This window comes from Blennius ocellaris (genome assembly GCF_963422515.1).
Source record: "Blennius ocellaris genome assembly, chromosome: 8".
Classification (NCBI taxonomy): Eukaryota; Metazoa; Chordata; class Actinopteri; order Blenniiformes; family Blenniidae; genus Blennius; species Blennius ocellaris.
In genome coordinates this window covers 18,340,567-18,361,806 of record NC_137657.1, presented here as the reverse complement: position 1 = coordinate 18,361,806, position 21,240 = coordinate 18,340,567, and the positions used below count along the sequence as shown (strand labels likewise).

The following is a 21,240-nucleotide window of genomic DNA, read 5'->3' as shown; positions in this document are numbered from 1 at the left end:
GTAGAGAAAAAGTCAGTGGGAGGGGAAAAAAAAAAAATGGCACAAAACTGAGCACATGTGGTTCAAATGATAAAGGTTAGAGGTCACAGAGAGTGGGTGCAATAATTTACGTGCCTTGCATCCCACTTGTCCAACCAAGAACAAATCACCTACTCCTTTATTGATTTGAACCACTCAACAACACAATGCACTTTTGCAGGAAAGCCATGTTACTGCTGTTCCTTATGCCTTCAAAGCCGGACCCCAGAGGCACATGTGAGCGATGTGATGGCTCCAGGGGAGAGGTTTTTTTGGAGAAAAAGTGCTGAATAGAATTTCCACTGAGGAACAAGTACAATGAGACATACTTTCCACTGCCATCAACAATGCACGCACGCGCGCGCGCACGCACACACACACGCACGCACACACACACGCGCGCACACACACACACACACACACACACACACACACAGCCAATGAGGTAAATAGTTTACAGAACTCACAAAAACAAACATGCAGACATATGCACAAACACACATGCATGTCAAGGAGAAAGAGAGACTCATATGCATGGGTGGATTCACAGGACACGCGTGCTTACATGACGTGCACACGCACGCACGCACGCACGCACACACACACACACACACACCCAGCAATTTCCTGTGGCTTATTCAGCATTGTGCTCCACAGATGTTTGTTAATCTATGCTTAATAAAAACCAGTAAAAACGTATTTTTAGGAACACTTCACATGTTTGAGCCTTTGTACATTTTCTATGCATGTGTGGCAACACTTCAACATGTGGTAAACTTGGATTTGTTCGGTATCAAATGACACACAGTTGTAAAGTCTGCATAATTTCATTAAAATCAATGGAAACTCAGAAATTGCATATTAATAATAACATTTTCAAATGAAAAAACACTGTACATGCTTATTTTATGTCTTTTCTGAATGAAGAAAACATCTCAGTGAACTATTGGTTCACTTGGTTCACTTATAGACACTTGGTGTTGCATCCAAAAATATTCTTAATCCCTCTGTATTAAAGGTAGTGTCACCACGCTCGCACGCACGCACGCACGCACGCACACAAAACATCTGAAAGAGGCTCTTTGTGATATGATGCAATAGTGGTGCCAGAGTCAGTGGCTCCACACATCAATGGTGGTCAGACCTGAGTCAGTGTGAATGAATCATAAAATATCACTTTCATTCTATAGTTACAGGTTAATAAACCTTTCTGACTAATCTCAGAGTCTCCCTGAACTTTCTTCAGTCCCCAGCTCCACTTTCTGGAGTTATGGTGTTCACCGCAGCCTCAATAGCCCGTCTGGGAATTCAAAAAGCAGCGGCCTTTCTATCCCACTCTAATAAATATATTTCGCAAGATTTACCAGGAAATGTCTGCTTTGCTTGAACAGGACTAAAAACAAGTGATTCAATGCCATATTCTTAATCCTTGACCTTTTTACCAAATTATTTACCAAGCAATTTGAATTCATGCCAACAGCGAGTAATTCAAGCCCGCATCATTCCCACAGAGAAAGAAACAAGCCTCCTCCTTGTGCTGAGCGGGAAGAAACCCAAGCTTTTAAGGCTTATCAAAACATTAACCATTTAAAGCTTTATGTCTCAGGTGGCGATTCAAAGCCAAAACTTCCAAACTTTTGAAGCATTTACTGGTTTATCAATTAATTAAGTGACTCATGGGATTTTCGAGAAGCAAACCCGGTCACTTTAAAGTCGGACCGGTGTGTTTTCGTTAGAAACGATCTAACTGGAACTGTAGTCTATGATCCCGCACCATAGGAGTCACAACCCCAACAGACCAGGATGGTAGCCAGGGAGAGTATTTATGAGAAATAGTCCGCCCTCACATTACTGTAAACTGGTATGTTACTGTAACCAGCGTTGGCTGGTTCCATATGAAGACCATTAAGAGTGATGATGCAAGGACTTTGACTTCCAGGAATCGACAGACCAATCTCTGAATCTTTGTCAGCACACAAATACAAATAGGCACACAGAAAATGCAGTCATGTGTGCAGTTACACACAAACGCACCCGCAGCTTGTCCCCTCACTTGGGTTTTTTTTTTCACTCTTAAAAAAAAAAAACAATAAAAAAAACTCTGACGTGGGCACTGTGCAATATGCTGCTATCATATGTAAGCGATCAACATGCCTCATGTGAGAATAACACAGAGCAGATTTAAGGCAGGAAATATTCCCACATGTTCGACTTACAGCTGACTGCTCAATTCAGCTGATACTCAACCTCTGCCTCCTTCAAAAGAACCAAGGTGAGTCACACTTCTTCAACATGTAAATACATCTAAATTAGCCATTGGCTCACACCATGATTTGAAAAGGGGATCAGCAATTGACAAAAGGCAAACCAAATGCAGAAAGTGTTTTGCAGGTAATGCAACCAGACTGAATTACAAAGTAGGGTCGCAGTCTGTGGGGTGATCACTTACATATATGCCTGAGGATGACTCTTCAGGAGGTAGAGAACCTGGACTGAGGACAGGTGAGCCGGCTGGACTGCATAGCTCAGGAAAGGGATTTGGGATGGCCGGGAGAGATGATGTCCTCAGCTGCTGCTCCTCCTCCTGCAATCTTCTGAAAAAAGGACAACGCAGAAAAAGTCACACTAATTGCAAACCCTGCAATTACAAAATTACCCACGGGAAGAACTCAGCCTGCACAGTAGGCTTTATTTACTTATTATTCTTGCTGAAAAGTGAAGTTAAATCAAACATTGTGACCTGGGGAAGCCTCTTAAAAAGTGAAATGAGACAACTTTAAATTGGGAGCTGCTGACATATGTGAAATATGTGCAGGGAAAACGAGATTAATAAAGCTCTGGCTCATGTCTGTTTCTGTCTGATCTGCCCATAATGAAAAGTCTCTCAGGAAGTGGAAATCACAGAACCCACAGCATACTGGCTAATTTTTTGCAATATTTATCAAGCATCAATATTAAATCAAGACGTTACTTTAAAGCCGTATCTGAATGAGCCGCATGCAGCCAAAGTCTCAAATCTTGATTTGACAGCAGATCATAAACCTTTCAGGATTTTTATCATGAGAAAAAAAAGATGTGTGGGTCAGTTTGTGAAATTCTAGCTCAACAGCATCAATGTTGGAAGGCTCTTTCTCTTCGCCTCTTTTTCTCCGTCAAAACTCAGCCTCTGTGTAGAACCCGGCGAGTTCAAAAGGGAGCGGGCCTTTTGATGTCATCCCATCTGAGCTGGAGAACAGGGTTATCCAGAGGTCAGTCCTGAATAATAAGAACTTCAGGGCCTGTGTCTGTGTGAGTGTGTGTTTGAGAGAGCTCATAAGACAGAATACTCCATTACCTGCTCATCCAGCTTCTGTTTCTGTCATGCGGTGCAAAGGCAAATAATCAGAGCTGACACCAGCTCCGCTTTGAACCTGCATGTGTGCAGCTCCACTATAGCCTGAGTGTGTATTTGGGAATGAGCATACCCACTTTTTCCCCAATGCAGCCCTAAGAGGATATGGTTTAGTTTGCTTTAAATTGGGAGAGACGTATGCAGCAGAAAAATGAGGTGGTTTTTTTTTTTAACTTTTTCCCCCTGCTGGTGCTGTCTGAAGCAAAGGAGGAGTGACAAGGTGGTGCGGGTCATTGAAGGGCTACGGGCTGGGTACAGTAAGAAAACGTTATGCCCAATTATCAAAAGGGTGTGGAGGAATGATGTGTGCAGTAAAAGGTTCCTTTTCAAATGTGGAGAGGAGAAAAAAAAGGAGGGTTGAGCTCCACACAGGCGCATGGCTATAGAAGTGTGAATTCACGGAATTCTAATGAACGACGTGTTCAAGGTGTGGTGCCGTGCTTTTGTCACAGCTGTGTAACTGCACAGGTACAACTGAAGTCCAAATCTAACTTTCTTTTTTTTTTTGGGGGGGGGTTCATCTATTTTATTTAACTTTTGGTGGAAGCACCCTATACATTATGTCATTTCTATTCCTGTTTAAATATATTTTACAAGCAATCTACTGTTCAACTCAGTTCCGTGGGCCTGGAGGTAATCTCAGTAGGTGACTGTGGGTTGATGAAGGGGGAGACATCCATAATCACACCTATAGGGTCAGGGGCAACACAGAATGAACAATGAACAAATCAATTGTAAGAGAATATGTACATTCTACACAAAAACATCCAGCATCCTGGAATCGAACAGGGATATTCTTGTGAGGCTGTGTGCAATTATGGAATATATTAAAAACAATGTTAAGCTCAAATATGGGGCAAATTGTAAATTATATAAATTCAGACCATATTACTTGCTGATTTAGAAGAGGTTGGATTTAATAAGTTTGTAATCCCACTCTTAGAATAGGATCCTGATTTTATTTCATCCTCAAAATTAATGAAGTTCATTCACTAAATCAGAGTGCTCACCACCGTATCTTCTTTACATGTGTTGCTTTTGTTCTGCTATTCACATCAATCCGTTGCCATTTGTGTGTAATATGTTTTATTATCAGTTTCTCTTCTTTTTTGCCTTCTTAAAAGCAGATTCAATCTCCTTTTAATCAGTTTAACTTAAGTATTGACTGTTAAGGACAACAATTCTTTCTATTCATGTTTTGGATTTACTGTCTCCCTGGCTTTGCTTAGCTTGCCTTATCACTGTCAATTATTTGTGAAGCACTTTGAATTGTACCAACCTTGTTCAAAGGTGCTATATGAATGAAGTTAGATTTATTGGCCAGTAGATTTTATTAGTCGGCATGTGTGAGGGCGCACATATATTCACGTTTATGATGGTTAATCAAATAGTTATCATTATTGCTTAATCTACCAAGTTGCAGTTCTTCGTTTGATGGGTATAAGGCGAACGAAACAGCAAGGTTCAAACTTTAGTATACTTTCGAACAACAAAACATTGAAAAGTCGTACCGGACAGCGAGGATGTGCATGGGCTGAGACCGTCTGAGGCTGGTTTGGGGCAAATCCGCAGACAAGGAGGAGGAGGGAGGCTCTGGAGAGATGTGGCTTAACACGTGCGCGTGCTGACCCTGCCGTGGCTGGTTGTGTTGTGTGTGGTTTTGATGGTGGTGATGATGGTGGAGGAGGTGGTGGTGGTGGTGTGAGGAGGAGGTCTGTCCGTTGTGGAGTAGTGGCGTGGACTCGTTCTGCTGACCACTGCAGGAGGAGTACAGGCTCTCCAGCGAAGAGTTCATATCATTCACTAGGGCCTCTAAGTCGACGTCATCCTCTGAAACAGAGGGAGAACAAATTAAGATGGAGAGAGAAACATGGTGGGAAGACTTTCTTTGAGGAGGAGGAAATAATGAAATGGTTTTAAGACAGCTGAAGAGAAACTCTATTTGCAATAAATCACTAAAAACAAATATCAATCTGATGTGCTTGGACAGAGTTGAGTCACACAAATAAAGAAGTGAAATCCCTGGGTATTCAGGGACTTTCCTATTCTGTTTGAGTTTTTCTATCATTTAATCATGGCCAGGGTTTGAACCCTTCACCTCACTTCACTGTACTTCAAAATTAAAGTAATGCAGAAAAAAAAAACAAAAAAAAAAACAGTGACTGGATGGCATACAACAAGTGCAGATGAATAACCAGCTTTACCAGAATGCTCAATCAGCATGACTATCTTGGCTCCATAAGCTGCACATCCAAGAGAGCCAAATCTTCAGGGATATCAGGTACAAGCATGAACCTGCCCGCAACACTGTTCAGCTCTCAGCTGCCTCTCTGTAAGCAGCATCTGCATCACATCCACTGCACGCCTTCCAACATTCAGTTTTTAAATGTCTTAAAAAGGCGAGATGTGGAGGCACCCATGCCTCAAAGCCTTTGTGAAAACTTCTGAGCCCCTTTAAATTCATGAAGTGAGTTTTATCGACTCACTCCAGGAGCGTGTTGTATCAAAGTCTGAACTGAGCTCAACTGAGGAGAAACTCTGGTCTAATTGCTTCATGCTGTGAAAGTTTTATCATGTGGGTGGACCAGATGCCTCACTTGGCCTTTTTAAATTATGATCTGCAGTGGAGACTCGGGTTATGGTTAATAATTCTTCATTATGAAAGTGAAATTCATATCATGAATTCAACATCAGATGTCTGTATTCTGGAGTTCACAACGACACTGTTGTGTACAAGTGAACCACCAGAGGGCGACAATCTCTAATTATATGAAGTTTCAAGCGATGAAACCTCGACCAGATCTTAAGACATCACATTACTGCTGCTTTGGTACTGAATTAAGGTTATTTATTCATTTTTTTTAATCCTACGCAGTTAACATAAAATCGATTGTAGAAATATGTCAAAATTGTTGCCATGTACAATGCAAACTGTTGTGATAGTATTACTTAAATTAATTAGTAGTTCATGATCAGTAGAATGACATGAAAATGATGATTGAATAGAATAGAATATTCAGCCTTGTGAATGTTTTTAATTAGCAATTATAACAGCAATAAAAAAGCCATGTAATATAAAGTATTCATAATATAAAGTATACAAAAATATGACCAAGAAAGGAATTAATATATTGCAGATATATTACTGGAATTAAACTGTATTTTCTTTCTTTCTTTTTTTTTTTTTTGGGGGGGGGGGGTAATTCTATTTCAATGAACATTTTGTTAATCTTGTTTTTTACTTATGTACAATTCACGTCATGTAATATACTCTGCTACATTTAAAATCTGAAGTTACTACTTGAGTAAGCCAAGAGTTTTGATCTGCATGTTTGTAGCCAACATGTTTATTTCACTCATAGAACAAAATGCACTGCTTTAATTTGTTGTTTACCATTGTGTATTTCAGCAATTAAACGTTTTTTTCCATCATTTTTCATGCAGGCTAATATAATCCAAAGGGAAAGATTGACAGCATGGCATTACATATACTTCAACAGACTTTACTTTTGTCTGACATATGTTTGAACCAAAATATCCAATACAGGTAAAACTGTAACAAATTCCTGCTAGTAATGAAGCCATCAAATGAGGTATTTCTTTAAAAAGTTTTTTAATTGTATTTGGGAAAAATATAATCAGTTTGGATATTACTTAGTTAGATATAGATACACGCTCATGCTTAATTTAAATAACTGATGTATTGTGCTCTTGATATTAATTATAAAACACTTTCCCTCTTTCTTTTTTAATATACCTCTTTCAAACAACCTGTTTATATAATGTCCATTCAGTAATTAACTAAAAACAGCATTGTTTCTGTTACTTATTTTATACAATCTGATGACCATTGTAATCACGTGCAAAATATCTCCAATAGATTAACAATTGCAGTCTGTGCAGTAAATCTAGGATACAGTATTGTTACATAATTTCAAAATAACTGATTCTGTTATTTGATTGCTTTATAAAATGGAAATGTTAGATTTTCTGATCTCTGGATGCCATGCAGACGACTTATAATGCAAGACCTGGTCCACTTGTCTTATGGAGGCTTTGCTATCAGTTCTCCCCTGCTGAGAGTGTGCCACATATGCCTCCTGCAGCGTGCCCGCCTAGCTCAGGGTACAGGACAGCTGACAGCTGGATCATGTGAGGTGATGCGGGGGTCTAAAGTGGCTAAAAGTCCTGCGGCTCAGCAGAAAGCTGGCACTGGAAAACAGCGGGCTGATTGATGGGAACCTTTAAAAGAGCCGGCTTCAAAAGAGAGCCCCTCGGCTTGGAAAAGAATCAGCTTCCTGTGGAAGTTTTATGTTTCCAAGACAAAAGAAAAAAGAAAAGAAAAGTATCTTTCTTGAACAATAGCATTAGCCACAGCCACCACAGGTCAGCAGATTGTCACCTTTGAGAAGCGTTTCCTGAAAACGTGTCAGGTACCTGTATCACAGGTGCCTGTGAATCACGGGTGGTTAATCTGCAGGTATTAATAGTGAGAGGTAAGCTGGAGCAGCTACTTATAGATAGCCCCGAGAGCTAAAGAGCTATATACCGCAGGACACAGGGTGAAGTCCAAATGCCAGGGTATGACAGAGGAAGACAACTGCAATTGTAAAAAAAAAAAAAGAAAAGAAAAAAAAGCCAGCTAACTAGCGAGGAGTAACTGTGATAAATAAATGAAATATGAGGGATAAAAGGATGCCTTTCAAAGCTGCATCAAAAGTGATCAAACTTAAATATTATGTTTCCCTCCAATCATCTGGCATTCTCACACGGTGAGACATGCAGCCTGGAGCAAGTGAGAGAAAAAAAGGTTTCCGAGGAAACGTGACCTAGTTTGGCCTTTGAATAGGGATTGGCAGGGCCGTTTGACATACAAAGAAGCACAACACATAAACTCACGTATACGCGTCGGATCTGTGCGTCACTGTCAGTCACAGGATTGCTGCCACCAATGCATGTTGCAATCGGGCAAACACAGTTATGCGTCAGGCAGAGAGGTTGATGACACAGATTGCATGCAGGCAGGCACGCACACATGGGATTTAAAGCCACCAAAACTTGGAGCAGGGAGAAGAAGCCTGCTGCTGTGCTCTGTTTGGCAGAAACAGACACCGTGCCAAACAGCCAGGATGGGCAGGCACAAGAGATGACATAAAGACAAATGTGTTTTTTCCTCTTTTTCCAAATTTCCAAATCAAGAGTGGCAAGCTGGTGCCAGCCTTCACCTGTTGGTCAAATTCTCAAGTCTCCAAATGTATTCAAATCCCTCAAGTAAGCTATTTACAGTATAATCAGAAACTAAACTGACAATATTTTTGGATGTTTAAATACACGTTTCTTACCATGATCAATCAGTATTAACAATAGCACCACGTTTTTCAGATACACAATTATATATCTGGTATTTAATCATTCATAAATTTGGCAACAAGTGGCCTTTGAGTAGTTCAGTTTCAATTTTATTTGCTTTTTTAGTTTGTGTTACTTTTTTCTGGATTATTTACACAGTTTATTACTCTTCATGTATTTTTTATTTTTTATTTTTTTTTATTATTATTAATTTTATCTGCTGCTGTAGTTTCTTTAAAATATTTGAGCCCCGTTTTCACTGCACAAAATGTGCCGGGATGGAACGGGACAGTTCGGGTTGTTGTGCCTTTCCACTGCAAAGGTTGTGGATGGTACCGTAAAAAAACCAAAGGGGTTACTCTTTTTCGTCAACCTTCCGGTAGGGTACCCAGCACAACTGAACGGCTCAGATTTACAACAGCAGACTTGGCAACATCATGGCACCGTGTAGAATACCGTGTAGGCATTGTGGCGGCCTGGAAAATCACACCATTGGCCTTCAGAATGGCCACTGCCATCAACAGGGCCTCAAAATGAGTGGTGAAGGGTGAGAAAACTAAGAATGGGATCCGGCTTTAACCTATTTGAACATATATGGATTAAATGACCACTCTGACCACGACTGCAGCATGCACCAAGCGACTCCTGGTAAAACTGCAGGAATAACAAATACTTTTAAAGAAAGACGCCTTCATTCTGTTCATTAAAGGCCAGTTACAACCAAACTATAGAGGTCAGTCCCAATTATAAAATCCCAATAGGTCATAATACAACCCTCCCACGAAGTGTCATTAATTTGCTGCTCTTCTCCTGTTACATGTTTGTCTCCTCCCTCCTCTTCCAAAAACATACCACCGGTTGAATTAGTGGTAAAAATAGAACGAGCTGTTTCTATTGTCCGAACCATGTTAAATACGCTGATAACAATCTGTAAGCGAGTGAAGTCTGGTAAGAATCGGCATAAAAGCTGTTTTGGTTGCTTCTCATCATTAGTGAGCGAGACGTGGCAAAAACAAGACTATTGTACTTGACAAATCCATATGGCTCCTCTTAACCCAGGAATGTAGCCTATGCATTTTTATTCATTTCTGCTAGTAAAAAACACATAGGAGGGGCTACCCTCCTGTAAGGGGCACACATATACAGTACATGGACGGAACACAAAATACACACGCAAAAGACACACAAGGGGGATAAAGTGCCTCTGAATACAGGCCCGGCAGAGGGGTTTCCATTCAAAGGGATCAGTGTGAGTGTAGACAGAGCAAGTCTAAACAGTAAAGCGTGGCCCTGCACTGGGGAGTACAATACCTCTGGTAACAGGGCACACACCCACCGAGGGCCGAGCCTCCTGATAGGGACGCACAGGGAGGGAGGGTCAGGGGGAAACGGGAGGCGAGAGGGCGGGAGACACATAGGCAGCAAAGGAGAGAGCGACTGAAGGTAAAAGAAAGAGTGGGTGAATATTTTCCTCGTGCAGATCTTGGTCTGAAGTCCAACTGATGCACTGTTTTATGTCCAAACTGAGGTCTGTTTTAAAAATATACACAAACTTTTTAGGCACTTTTAAACCTGTACAAGAATGCATTGTGTACAGGCTGCGCTTCCATCACAGGGTAAACACAGAGACAGACCATCACATGAACACCCAGGGGCAATTTAGAGTCACCAATTAGCCTCAGTTGCAGGCTTTCAACCGTGGAAGGATAGCTGAGTACCTCGAGCAAACCTATGCACACACAGAGAGAACAAACAAAAATCTACACAAAAAGGCCCCCTGGCCCAAACCAGATTCAATCCACAATCTCACTTTGAGGCAAGAAGTTCCACCTTCTCCTCTGTAACCTTCAATATTCAATTCAACTCAACTTTATTTATATAGTGCCAAATACAACACAGTCATTTCTTGGCACTTTTACAGAGAAAAAAACCCCAACAATTCCACAGGAGCAAGCATAAGCAACTGTAAAAAGGAAAAAACAACAACTCCCCTTTAACAGGAAGAAACTTCTGCAGAACCAGGCTCAATTCAATCACCTTACCTGTCCCCGTGAGGCAATTCAACAGCAGCATAAAAATCACACCTGTTGGTGCTGAGTTGAAGACTTACTCTCCTTATCCGAGCTTGAGATTCACCACATCAATCACATGTGTATATACAGACTTACGTTCAGTAATTGACTACAGTGTTGCCATTTTATGCTTATGGGGATTGTGCCTGTATGCACCTGAGCATGTGGGCCCTTGTGTTTCCCACTCTCCAGTGTGAAGGCACATTTCCAGGGTTGAGATCATGACTGGATAACCCCTCTGGAGCCACGCCATTAGATTACCCCACTGCATTGGTACCATTGATAGGATTTGTTGCCTAGCAGCTGCATATCCTTCTGAGATGCTCCATTCTACCCTAAAAACCCTCCCCAGGAACAATGGCCACATCCATGTTACGAGCGAGGCATCTCGGTGGACTTACTCTGCCCTGCAAGTACATAATGCTGCTTGTTAGAGAATGAAATTTTTTTTAAACAAGTTGATAAGTTGAGCTGTGTTATTATTGACTTCACTACAGTTTGGAACTGGCTGGGACTTCTGATATCATAGTACACGACATTCAGAGATTTTATTTGGTTAGGGAAAAAAAATAAAGACCTCAGACAATCATGCCCATGAAGTCAACATCCTGACCTCCAACATTCTGCAGTGATTTGATATGGCAATGAAGTAACCACTGACATTGTACGGCGCTCAAATCTCAGTGACGCCATGACTGCTGGTTCATCAAGCCAATCATGTGTGAGTACTGTACTTCTTTAGCAGAGACAGAGCCTTGATATCATATAATTGATAATGTAGCATCAATGTAGATGCTGTAGCAGTTTAAACTCAAGACTCAAACCATCTTTGATGCCATTTGTTGTCCTTACAAAGTAAAGGACAACAAACTAAAGTACTAAATAGAGGTACTCAAATGACATCTGAATATTCCAACTTTATATGTTTGATTGTGGACAACATAACTTTTATAACTCAATGGAAAATGTCTCAAATTGCAGCAGAATTTACTCTTTTGCATACGCTTGGATGGGAGGTATAATGAGGAGAAAAGTTCTGCAAAGTACAAATCCAAAATAAATCATCTATATGAAGGTTGATGCTAATGCATGGGACAATCAAGCAGTTTAGAAAAAAAAGAAGACAACGAAACATCAGGCTGCTTTAAATTTTGTAGTATATATTTAGAAATTAACACTATAATACAGTATAAAATGGATTAATATTTGACTGACTACATGTTGAAGGTGTCTAAACTCTTTCTTTAATCATCACAAATGAATATCCTGCTCGATGATCGTCCCACTAATGGCACCTGTGGTACAGAAGTATATTCTAAACATCTACCAGGGAGATACAAACTGAGTAGAAAATCTCAAATGGGTGGTGAGATCTGCTGAACTGGCAAAATTAATTAATGTGATGACATGCTGGCTGCAAAATGTTAGTAATTGCTTAATAGATTATTAAACAGCATATTAGGCAAGACCAAAACGTAGGAATTCTGGTGTGATCGAGTCAGTGCTCATAACTCAGCCACACAACATATGTCTGGAAAAAAAAACAAAAAACAAATCTATGCATCCATTTAAAATGCAATTTTTCAGGCAGTGGAGACAAAGTGTTGCTTGCTCAAAGTCATCTTAATTCATGTGGCTCTGTACTCCTCCTGATTTCCCTCCACCCTGACTGATCTTGAAAAATGACAATGTAATTTCTGCTCCATTTATTTCCCATGCCATGGCCAAGCATTTTATTCACTGGTTGAGTCTTGGCGAACTCCCCACCCTCACCTCCCATGCTGAGCCAATATTGTGCTTAAATCTCATGCTCCGATTGTCATGGATGAACTCTGTATGGCACAATTAGATAGACAGCGTAATTATAATGGCACCCTGTGTCCGTGCAGATCACCCTTTGAACAGCTGAAGTGTTTACAGCGGAAGAGACCCAAATATATATCATACCCTGTAACCCACCCCTTGCCCAGTGGAGGAGAATGGAAAGCAAGCTGCCCTTCATGCTGCTCTAAGACAAGATACATATGCACAAATCTCTCGCGACTCCATCAGTTTCTATTACTTACAATGGCTGTTAATTACTTGCTTGAATAAAAGTGAGAATAACAAAACTCAAAAAAACACTCAGTCCCCACAACAAATGGAAAGACATATAATTCAGAGGTCGAACACACACACGCACACACGCACACACGCACACACGCACACACGCACACACACACACACACACACACACACACACACACACACACACACACGTACATTAAGTACGTTAAGGCTGACCTTGATGGTTAGGAGAGCTGTGATTGGCTGATTGCTGGAAGCTTGGCCCAATGAGGTCGGTCTGCCTATGACTGGAGGATCGGTCTATATTGTCCTGCTGAAGAGGAGAAAAGAAAAAAAATAAGGAAAACAAACAACAGAAAAATTAAACAACATATTACTTACCAAAGGTTTTCTAAATTGTGTTTTTACGCATGAAAAAAAAAATTGCTTCATTGTACCATTTAAAATCAATAGCGCGAACATCGGAATCTGCATGATTTGAATTTAAGAAAATACAAAATCCTAAATACAACTTATGAAATTATCCGTGAGCGTCACTCTTTCTACAGTGCTGATACAAAAGCAGTGCTAAACATAAACAGAGTGTGAGCATGATCAGGTGTGTTTGAGGGGAGAGGATGAGAAGCAGTAGGAAGGACGGGGATGTCCTGCTTTGACCTGTGCAGTGCACATTCCACTCAGCACATTCCACTCACAGCAAAACTGTTCCAAAACAGAGAAATCACTGCAAGCAACTAAGCATGTTTATATATGTATAACCGTATTCGACTTTAATTTGCTTCTGGCACTACTGACTACTTATCGTGTGTGTGTGTGTGTGTGTGTGTGTGTGTGTGTGTGTGTGTGGGGGGGTGTGTGTGCGTGCGTGTGTGCGTGTGTGTGTGTCTGTCTGTGACTGGCATCCCGCGCGGGACAGCTAGAGTGGGAACAGGACGTACTCTGGCGGACCACTATGTTCAGAACAACATCACCACTGACTCTGTCTCTGTGTCTCACACAGCAGACGTCCTCTGATGCTGTAATAAAAGCCGTTACTTGTTCTGCCTCATTTTACAAGCAGTGACAGAAAACACAGGAAGAACTGGATTTTTTGTTCTCTTCTTTTCTTTTTCCTTACAATGTCGTTGCAATTGATATGAACTATTCTTTCAAATTTGCCGCACAAAACTTTTCTCTTGTCGGATAATAAAGCATTCTTGAACAATTTGCAATGACAGATGCTTCTGGCTTTATCCTGAGGGAGATTTGTTGTTTTTAATGATATTAGGTAAGAATGGTTAAATAACAGTAACCAGGGAAACCAATTATGTTATTCTGGATATGCACTTTGCATTTGTACATTCGCAAAGTTGCCCAAGCACTAATTTTATGACCATTTACACAACAACCGAACAAACTTTCATAGAGAGAGAAAGAGACTTAGAGCTCAAATCAGACATTTAAGAACTTTTTTTCCAATTTTATATTTACCTGCCCACACGCTGCTAAACAATCGTCCTGAATTATCCACTTTCACCACAGATGTTGAAACACTCAGTAGCATATGAGACATTTTAAGTTACAAAATAACATTTAATAGTAATGAGCAGATAAACGAAAGGCGACTCACTGAGAGAATAAAGCTTGACATGCAGTTCCACCCTGTCTCCATCCGTTCCAATCAAGTAAGCACAAAAGGTGTAGTTTCTGATCCTCAGTGGAAAAAAAGCCTGTGCTCCTTACTGGTGTACTGACAGCTATGGTCCGGCTAAACTGAGTATAACTGGATGCATGTCAGTATATTGCTCAGTCCACCACCACCACCCTCTCACCCCTCTTCTATACCAACTAACCCAACCGCATCCAATCATTATGTTGCATTGTTCCGTCTTTGTATTGTCTTGAATTCCAGCCGTCTCTGTGAACCAATAAGGAGATTTTGGTTCTTAACTGGACTAACCTGCTCACGAATTAAAAAAAAAAAGAAGAAGAAAGAAAAAAAAAAAAAAAGAAAAAAGTTAAAAGTGACCATCACTCTATTTGTTCCTGTGACATAGCAAACCTTGTCATCAACGTACAACGTCTGGGAGTCCGGCTACCAGACTGTGACTGATCCCTACCCAGTCACCCAAACAGCACTGGGACACTGTTTGGTTAGTGGGATGGTACTGCAGAAAGTTGGTGTGTGTGTGTGTGTGTGTGTGTGTGTGTGTGTGTGTGTGTGTGTGTGTGTGTGTGTGTGTGTGTGTGTGTGTGTGTGTGTGTGTGTGTGTGTACAAACGAACACAGGCTACAAACGAGCACACCTTGATCTCTCTTGTGGCCATCACCAACAAAAAGCCAAAACCCAGACAGCCATTGACTACTGTATAGACAATTGACAGAATGTTAACTTGTGATTTTAATCCTATAGATGGTGACCGTTTAGCATAATTCTCAGCCATACCAGGGTCCAACTCTGCTTTAGGTTATATTTATTGTATCCTATAAGGCATGACTTAAAAAGTACAGACAGAATGAGGTAACTCTTAAAAGCTACCACTTTTTTTTTTTTTGGTATACTTCCGAGAAAAAATGCAGTTAGTTCCCTGGCATTGTGTCATCCTACTCCTCCTTTCACACTCAAGCACAAAAGCACTGGTGAACACACACACACACACACACACACACACACACACACGCACACACACGCACACACACGCACGCACACGCACGCACACGCACGCACACGCACGCACACGCACACACACGCACACACACACACACACACACACACACACGTGTTGCTTAGGTCCTTAAAGAGGGGTCAAAACGGGACTGCGGGCAGGCCAAGTTTTGACAAGGAGTGTATAAGAGCCTTTTCATAACGATGAAGTTTGAAGGAGCTCCAAACAGGGAGTTACAGAGTTCAGGGTTCAGCCTTTTAAAAGGGGTCAGTGGAAGGCCAGACACAGGGTTAAGACACTGAAAGCAGGACAGACACAAAGGTCAGGAGGTCAGGGCTGAAACAACAGAAATAAAAAAAAATGGCTGCGCTGCATGTCAGAGCTCCACCGTGAGAGGTCAGAAGAAAGTTAAATGTTCTGTTCAGATATTGGATTTGGATCAATATCAGAATTGCTAAAAGGCTAAGCAGGAACAGGTGAGTGGAGCCCATAACAACACTTCAGACATGTTGGGATGAGTACCAAATTCGGTACTTTTATGGGTACCGACTGAATTCCGTAGGTACTACCGAGTACCATTTCACGTAAAATCAAATGTTACTATGTTTCGGTACCTAAATGCATACTTGTGCCTGTGAGAGTGGAACAGTAGGCGATTCCATGCCATATTTGAACACAGCATTGCACGCACAAGAGCGTAGTGATGTCAGTAGCTGTGGTTCAGTCAGCAGAACAAGCATGGCTGATAAAAAGCACTCGAGAGGCTCCACTTTTCAAAATGCAACGCCGATTATGCTCGCTGCAATATTTGTGGTGCTAAGTGCAAGGCCAGCGGTAATGCTTCTAATCTGAGGAAGCGCCTGCCAATTAATGAAGGTAAACAGTAAATGTAGTTCACTGCAAAGAAGTCTGCTTCACTTCCGTTTGTAGACTGTAATACTTCTATTTGTAAAATATTATATCTAGGTATATTTATTTTTACTCCATCCTCATTTGCTCACTTGTTTTGAACTTATTTGCCCATCCCGAGTGACTTGTGATGCACTTGTCTGGGAGGCTGCATTAAAACTGCTGAAAACTGTAGCAGCATGTTTTCATGTGTTTTGCTATTACAGTGTGTGTGTGTGTGTGTGTGTGTGTGTGTGTGTGTGTGTGTGTGTGTGTGTGTGTGTGTGTGTGTGTGTGTGTGTGTGTGTGTGTGTGTGTGTGTGTGTGTGTATGTGTTGCTCATACAGCAATAGTGCCTCAACCACTCAACCAAAACTTGGTGTGCAAGCTGGAAATTTAATTAAAAATTTTAAGCTTCTTTATTTGGGGTCATATATTCAAAAATCTGACTTTGATGACAGTCGTGCCTCATCTGAAAAAACTCAGAACACATCACTGCCATACAATACGTTAGTGGAACCCTTAGTCCTACATTTGAGTCCAGTGACGTGAAGTCACAGCAGCTACTTTATTAACTGCTTTTTAAACTCCAGACGACAACATGTCAGCAAACGAATATGTTTGGCAATCTATACTGTGGAATTACATGCCGGAACTGGCTGAATGGACATTTTCTTGAAAAAATATGTGCCACAGGGATACCAGGTGTGTGTGACTTCAAAATAACCAAGTGAGAAAAGCACTCTGGCCTACTGCAGGACTCACACGCCTGACTGTAATAACCTTTCACTTTCTGGGAGACATTTGGCTGTGACTCAATATTCCCAGAAAGCTTAGAAATGGGGACATCAAAGGTTCAGGTGTGATCACACCGAGTGACAGCAATAGCAGGAACTGAAATAGTCCTGTTACAAAGTACAGGAGCACTCAGTAGCAAGTGGAAATCCCTTGCATAATTAGCCCGAATGAGATCAGGGGGTCACACAATGTCTGCTCCAGTGCTTTGTTTATACTGGGGAAACTCAGTTGTGGACAAAGCCAGAAAAGACCCTAACAAGCTGGGTTATGACATATTTGTGTAACATAAACACTCTCGAGATTACTACATTTAATCTTGTTATTACTGTAAGCTTTTCGTGACAATGCCTTCATTATTCAAGGTATCCATAAACACTGAGGGTACTATAGGATAGGTTTCTGAATAGTCATGATCCCTGGTTATTTACTCCTTCAGAATAACAACAATAACATACAACACAGAGTAATTGGACTTCAATGCAAAACATCCTCCATCCAATTTAATCCTGTGCAGGGTCGCAGGGCACTAAAGCCAATCCCAGCTTACTAAAGGTGAGTGCAGGATACACTCTGGATAGGTCACCAGTCCACACACACACACATTCCCGGAGTACTTAAAGGCAATTTAGAGTCACCAATTAACCTTATGGGTATGTTTTTTGGACTGTGAGAGGAAACCTAAGCACACACAAGGAGAACATGCAAACTCCACACAGAAAGGCCTCCGTATTTGAACCAAGACCTTCTCGCTGTGAGGCGAGAGTGCTAACCACTACTTCACCGAGGGACCCCGCCGCCACCTTAATATCAAACACTTGCACGTGTTTGTGGATTAGATCACAAGGGGGACTCAAAAATCCACAAATTCATAAACAGATGGATGTGGAAAGCTTTCCCAAATAAACAAATCAAAAGCACACTGTAAATGCACAAAAAGTGCTAAATTGCAAATTTGAAAAAAAAAAAATACATAAAAACTGCTTTAAAAAACATATTTACGTGCATTTAAATTGAAAACAGAAAAGTTGAATGAAGATGGTGAATATAAATACAAATCGCAAAATGTTAACGCTGCAAGAATCTCAGTACCACACACACACCAACAATTACAGCACAATCTCCCTGACACAAATTCGTCAGACTAGTCACACTTAGGGAAAAAAAAACAAAAAAGCAAACTGTGAGAGCAATTATAACGAGCAGGTTTTGGGAATTATCTCTCTTAAATGTGTAGTCCTGCATGAAACAACCCAGCAGCCTGTGATTCTCTCACAGTAAATGTGCTTGTTCATTGAATGACCCACAGCATGGATTTGCAAGGACTGAACACACTGGCAGACTGAGGCTAACAAAGCATTTCAGTTTGTCATCGTGTGTAGTTTTACTTGGTTAGATTACCACTCACGCTATACTGGCCTTTTTATGGCCTTGCTAAAACAGGTCATGGATGCTGTACTTTCTGGATTAATCATCCCCGTCTCTGACGTTTTTTTTTTCTCCTTATCAGTGTCCCCTCATGCTGTACATACGCATCATTTATCTACCAGTCATGATTATATAGCTGAAACGAGATTCAAGTGACAATATGATCCTTCAAGTTTAGAATGAATGTTATCTTCTTTTGAATCGCAGCTCCAGTTTTATCAGGGAAAATCTTCCATAGCCCTGGAATTTCAGAGTGAATGGGTTTTCTCATCCAGCAAGTCAAGGTACATCTGTGATAACTCGATGGTTTGGAAACAGCTGGGTGAGAGTATCTGTACAAGTGCAGCTTTGTGTGCGTGTGTGTGTGTGTGTGCGCGTGCGTGTGCATGTGTGTGTGTGTGCGTGCGTGTGCGTGTGCGTGCATACATGTGTGCTGAGAACATACAGAAATCAGCACAACCCCTTTCATGGAAAAGTGAAGAAGTGGATAAGTGTACTCTCCAGTTTATCAAATGTCAGTTCTGGGCCTGCAACTCCAGCAGTACCGTCCAATCACAGATTAGATTCCCCACTGTGGTAACACACAAAACTCAAATAACATCTGGCTGTTATTCAATATATTCAATTAAGTGATCTATAAAAAGGAGGAAAGCACACACCCATTTCACATTTTACAATCCTACACCTTTAGAGTAAAAACTAATAATTGTCCCTGAATCATAAGAAGGGGGAATCATAAAACTCTGGGGTTAATGATTTGTCTTGTGGCGCTCGAGGAGAGTACAGTAGGCTGAACTCCCAATTCTCAAGATGTCAGTTCAAAGGCCAAAGCTACGACTCAGCTGACCAGCCAACAGGAAGATAGATTTGGTTGGGGCTCATGGTGCCACTGCACCAGTCCAAATATTTGGACCGCGTTACGTTTCGGCTGTGAAACGTTTCCACATTTGGAAAGGTAGAAAGGCCCATTTAAAACAATAAGATTTATTTTTATTTTTAAGATGTTTATTCATGGACTGAATATCAAACATGTCAAATATAGTTTGTATCATGAGCGAAACAGATATTATTTCTATAATTGTTCATTTCAACCGTTAAAACTGAGTGCACGGAACTTTCACATGTCACTGAACCTGTGTCAAAAATGTTTTTGGGACCAGTTGCACATGCAAATTTAAGATTTTACTATCAACCTCAAAATGAATGAGCAATGAAAGCCCGGAGACCACACAGGAGTTGTTTGCAGCAGAAGAGCCTCCACTCTCAAAGCCAACTGAAGTTGCGTCGAGTCAGGGGTGCATCCCAAAGCACTGCATTTGCAGGATTGCGAGGAGTGAATTCGCCCCCCCAGCAACAACAGGTTTTCTAAAGCATCTGAGGAAGATCACTCAGTTCACAAATAATGCCACTCATAAGGCTTTTTGGTCTACTCATGATCATGGCATGAGCACTCTTTCCTGATTAGTAATTTTTCTGCTATTCACAGATGAACTCCATGTTTAAGTGTTGCTGTTTTGACAGAGCGTACACTGCAGATGGTGGTTGACATCCTTGGTCAAGGTGACTTGGAGGAAGTGTGTTATGCGTCACAGAAGGACTGGGAGCCGACGATTGTTGCACAAGTTGACTACTTAGTGAGTGATGAAAAAAATTGTAATCAGGCTTTGTTGGTTTTTTTTTATATCCTTTATATCCTAAACATTATGGTCACGTTTTATATATTCAGTACAAAAGATTCAAGTTTACAATGTTCTTAAAAATCCAAGCAACCAGTACATTGATGTGTTTCAGCCAAATGTGAACACATCTGTTCCCATATTGGCACAAATGTGTATTCCTGTACTGTTCTTTGTGAAGTCCACCATTCATTGGCAAAATTCACAAGGCAGGAAAAACATAAAAAAATTGGTTTCTATACACGTCTCAGTCACTGCACATTAGATCACATAAAAAATGATCAATCAATGCACGGTGAGAACGGTGAAAAGCTGAGAAAGAAGAGTTGATGGTAGATGTTACCACATGAACACATTCCCAAACTATTATTTCAAAATCTTGGAAGCACATCTTCCGGTATTTCTTGCATGATTGTCTATTCGTGATTTATTCCAAACAATTATTGAAGTACTTAATTTGCACAAGAACACAGTTAAAATTTTATGACATGGATTCACTAAAACCTACGAAATTCACTCCAACTAGTACTTCATAGGCACAGAAAGGCATAGCAACTAAGTTACTTTAGGTTTGAAATCTGAAGTTTATATCCTGCATGTTTGACTCAATTAAATACTTCTTGACTTCAAAGTTCAGCTCTACACTCTCCTTTTGGCGTCGTCTTTTTTGTTGTTGTCCAAACGGCTATATTTTCCCTCAAACCAATACAAACACCACACACATACATAAAATGTTATAAAAGTGCAATGTAAAAGTTTTGAATATCACACATAATAAACTCCCATTTACCTGATAATTTGGATGATGCAGGAAATAATCCGGACACCCAGCCACAGCCATGGTTTGAGTTTCTCAGCTTTTTTGAGTCAGCTTCAGTGTGAGATGGGCGGCAGAACCTGTCAATGAGAAT

General features: G+C 40.8%; 1 protein-coding gene across 3 annotated transcripts in view; it reads right to left on the bottom strand.

Annotated features, from left to right (window-relative positions):
* The window catches only part of grb10b (growth factor receptor-bound protein 10b), a 52,104-nt gene extending 30,891 nt beyond the window's left edge, over positions 1-21,213 (bottom strand). For 2 of the 3 annotated variants that reach the window (XM_080500290.1, XM_080500291.1), the window contains exons 1-4: positions 21,120-21,213; positions 13,114-13,210; positions 4,921-5,239; positions 2,468-2,612 (exon numbers count right to left, since the gene is read on the bottom strand). In XM_080500290.1, coding sequence (XP_080356416.1) covers positions 2,468-2,612; positions 4,921-5,239; positions 13,114-13,210; positions 21,120-21,170 — 612 coding nt within the window. In that variant the 5' untranslated portion in view covers positions 21,171-21,213. The remainder of the gene's footprint in view (positions 1-2,467; positions 2,613-4,920; positions 5,240-13,113; positions 13,211-21,119) is intronic. The other variant, XM_080500292.1, reaches the window with a different exon arrangement.
* Between the last annotated feature and the right edge of the window lie 27 nt (positions 21,214-21,240).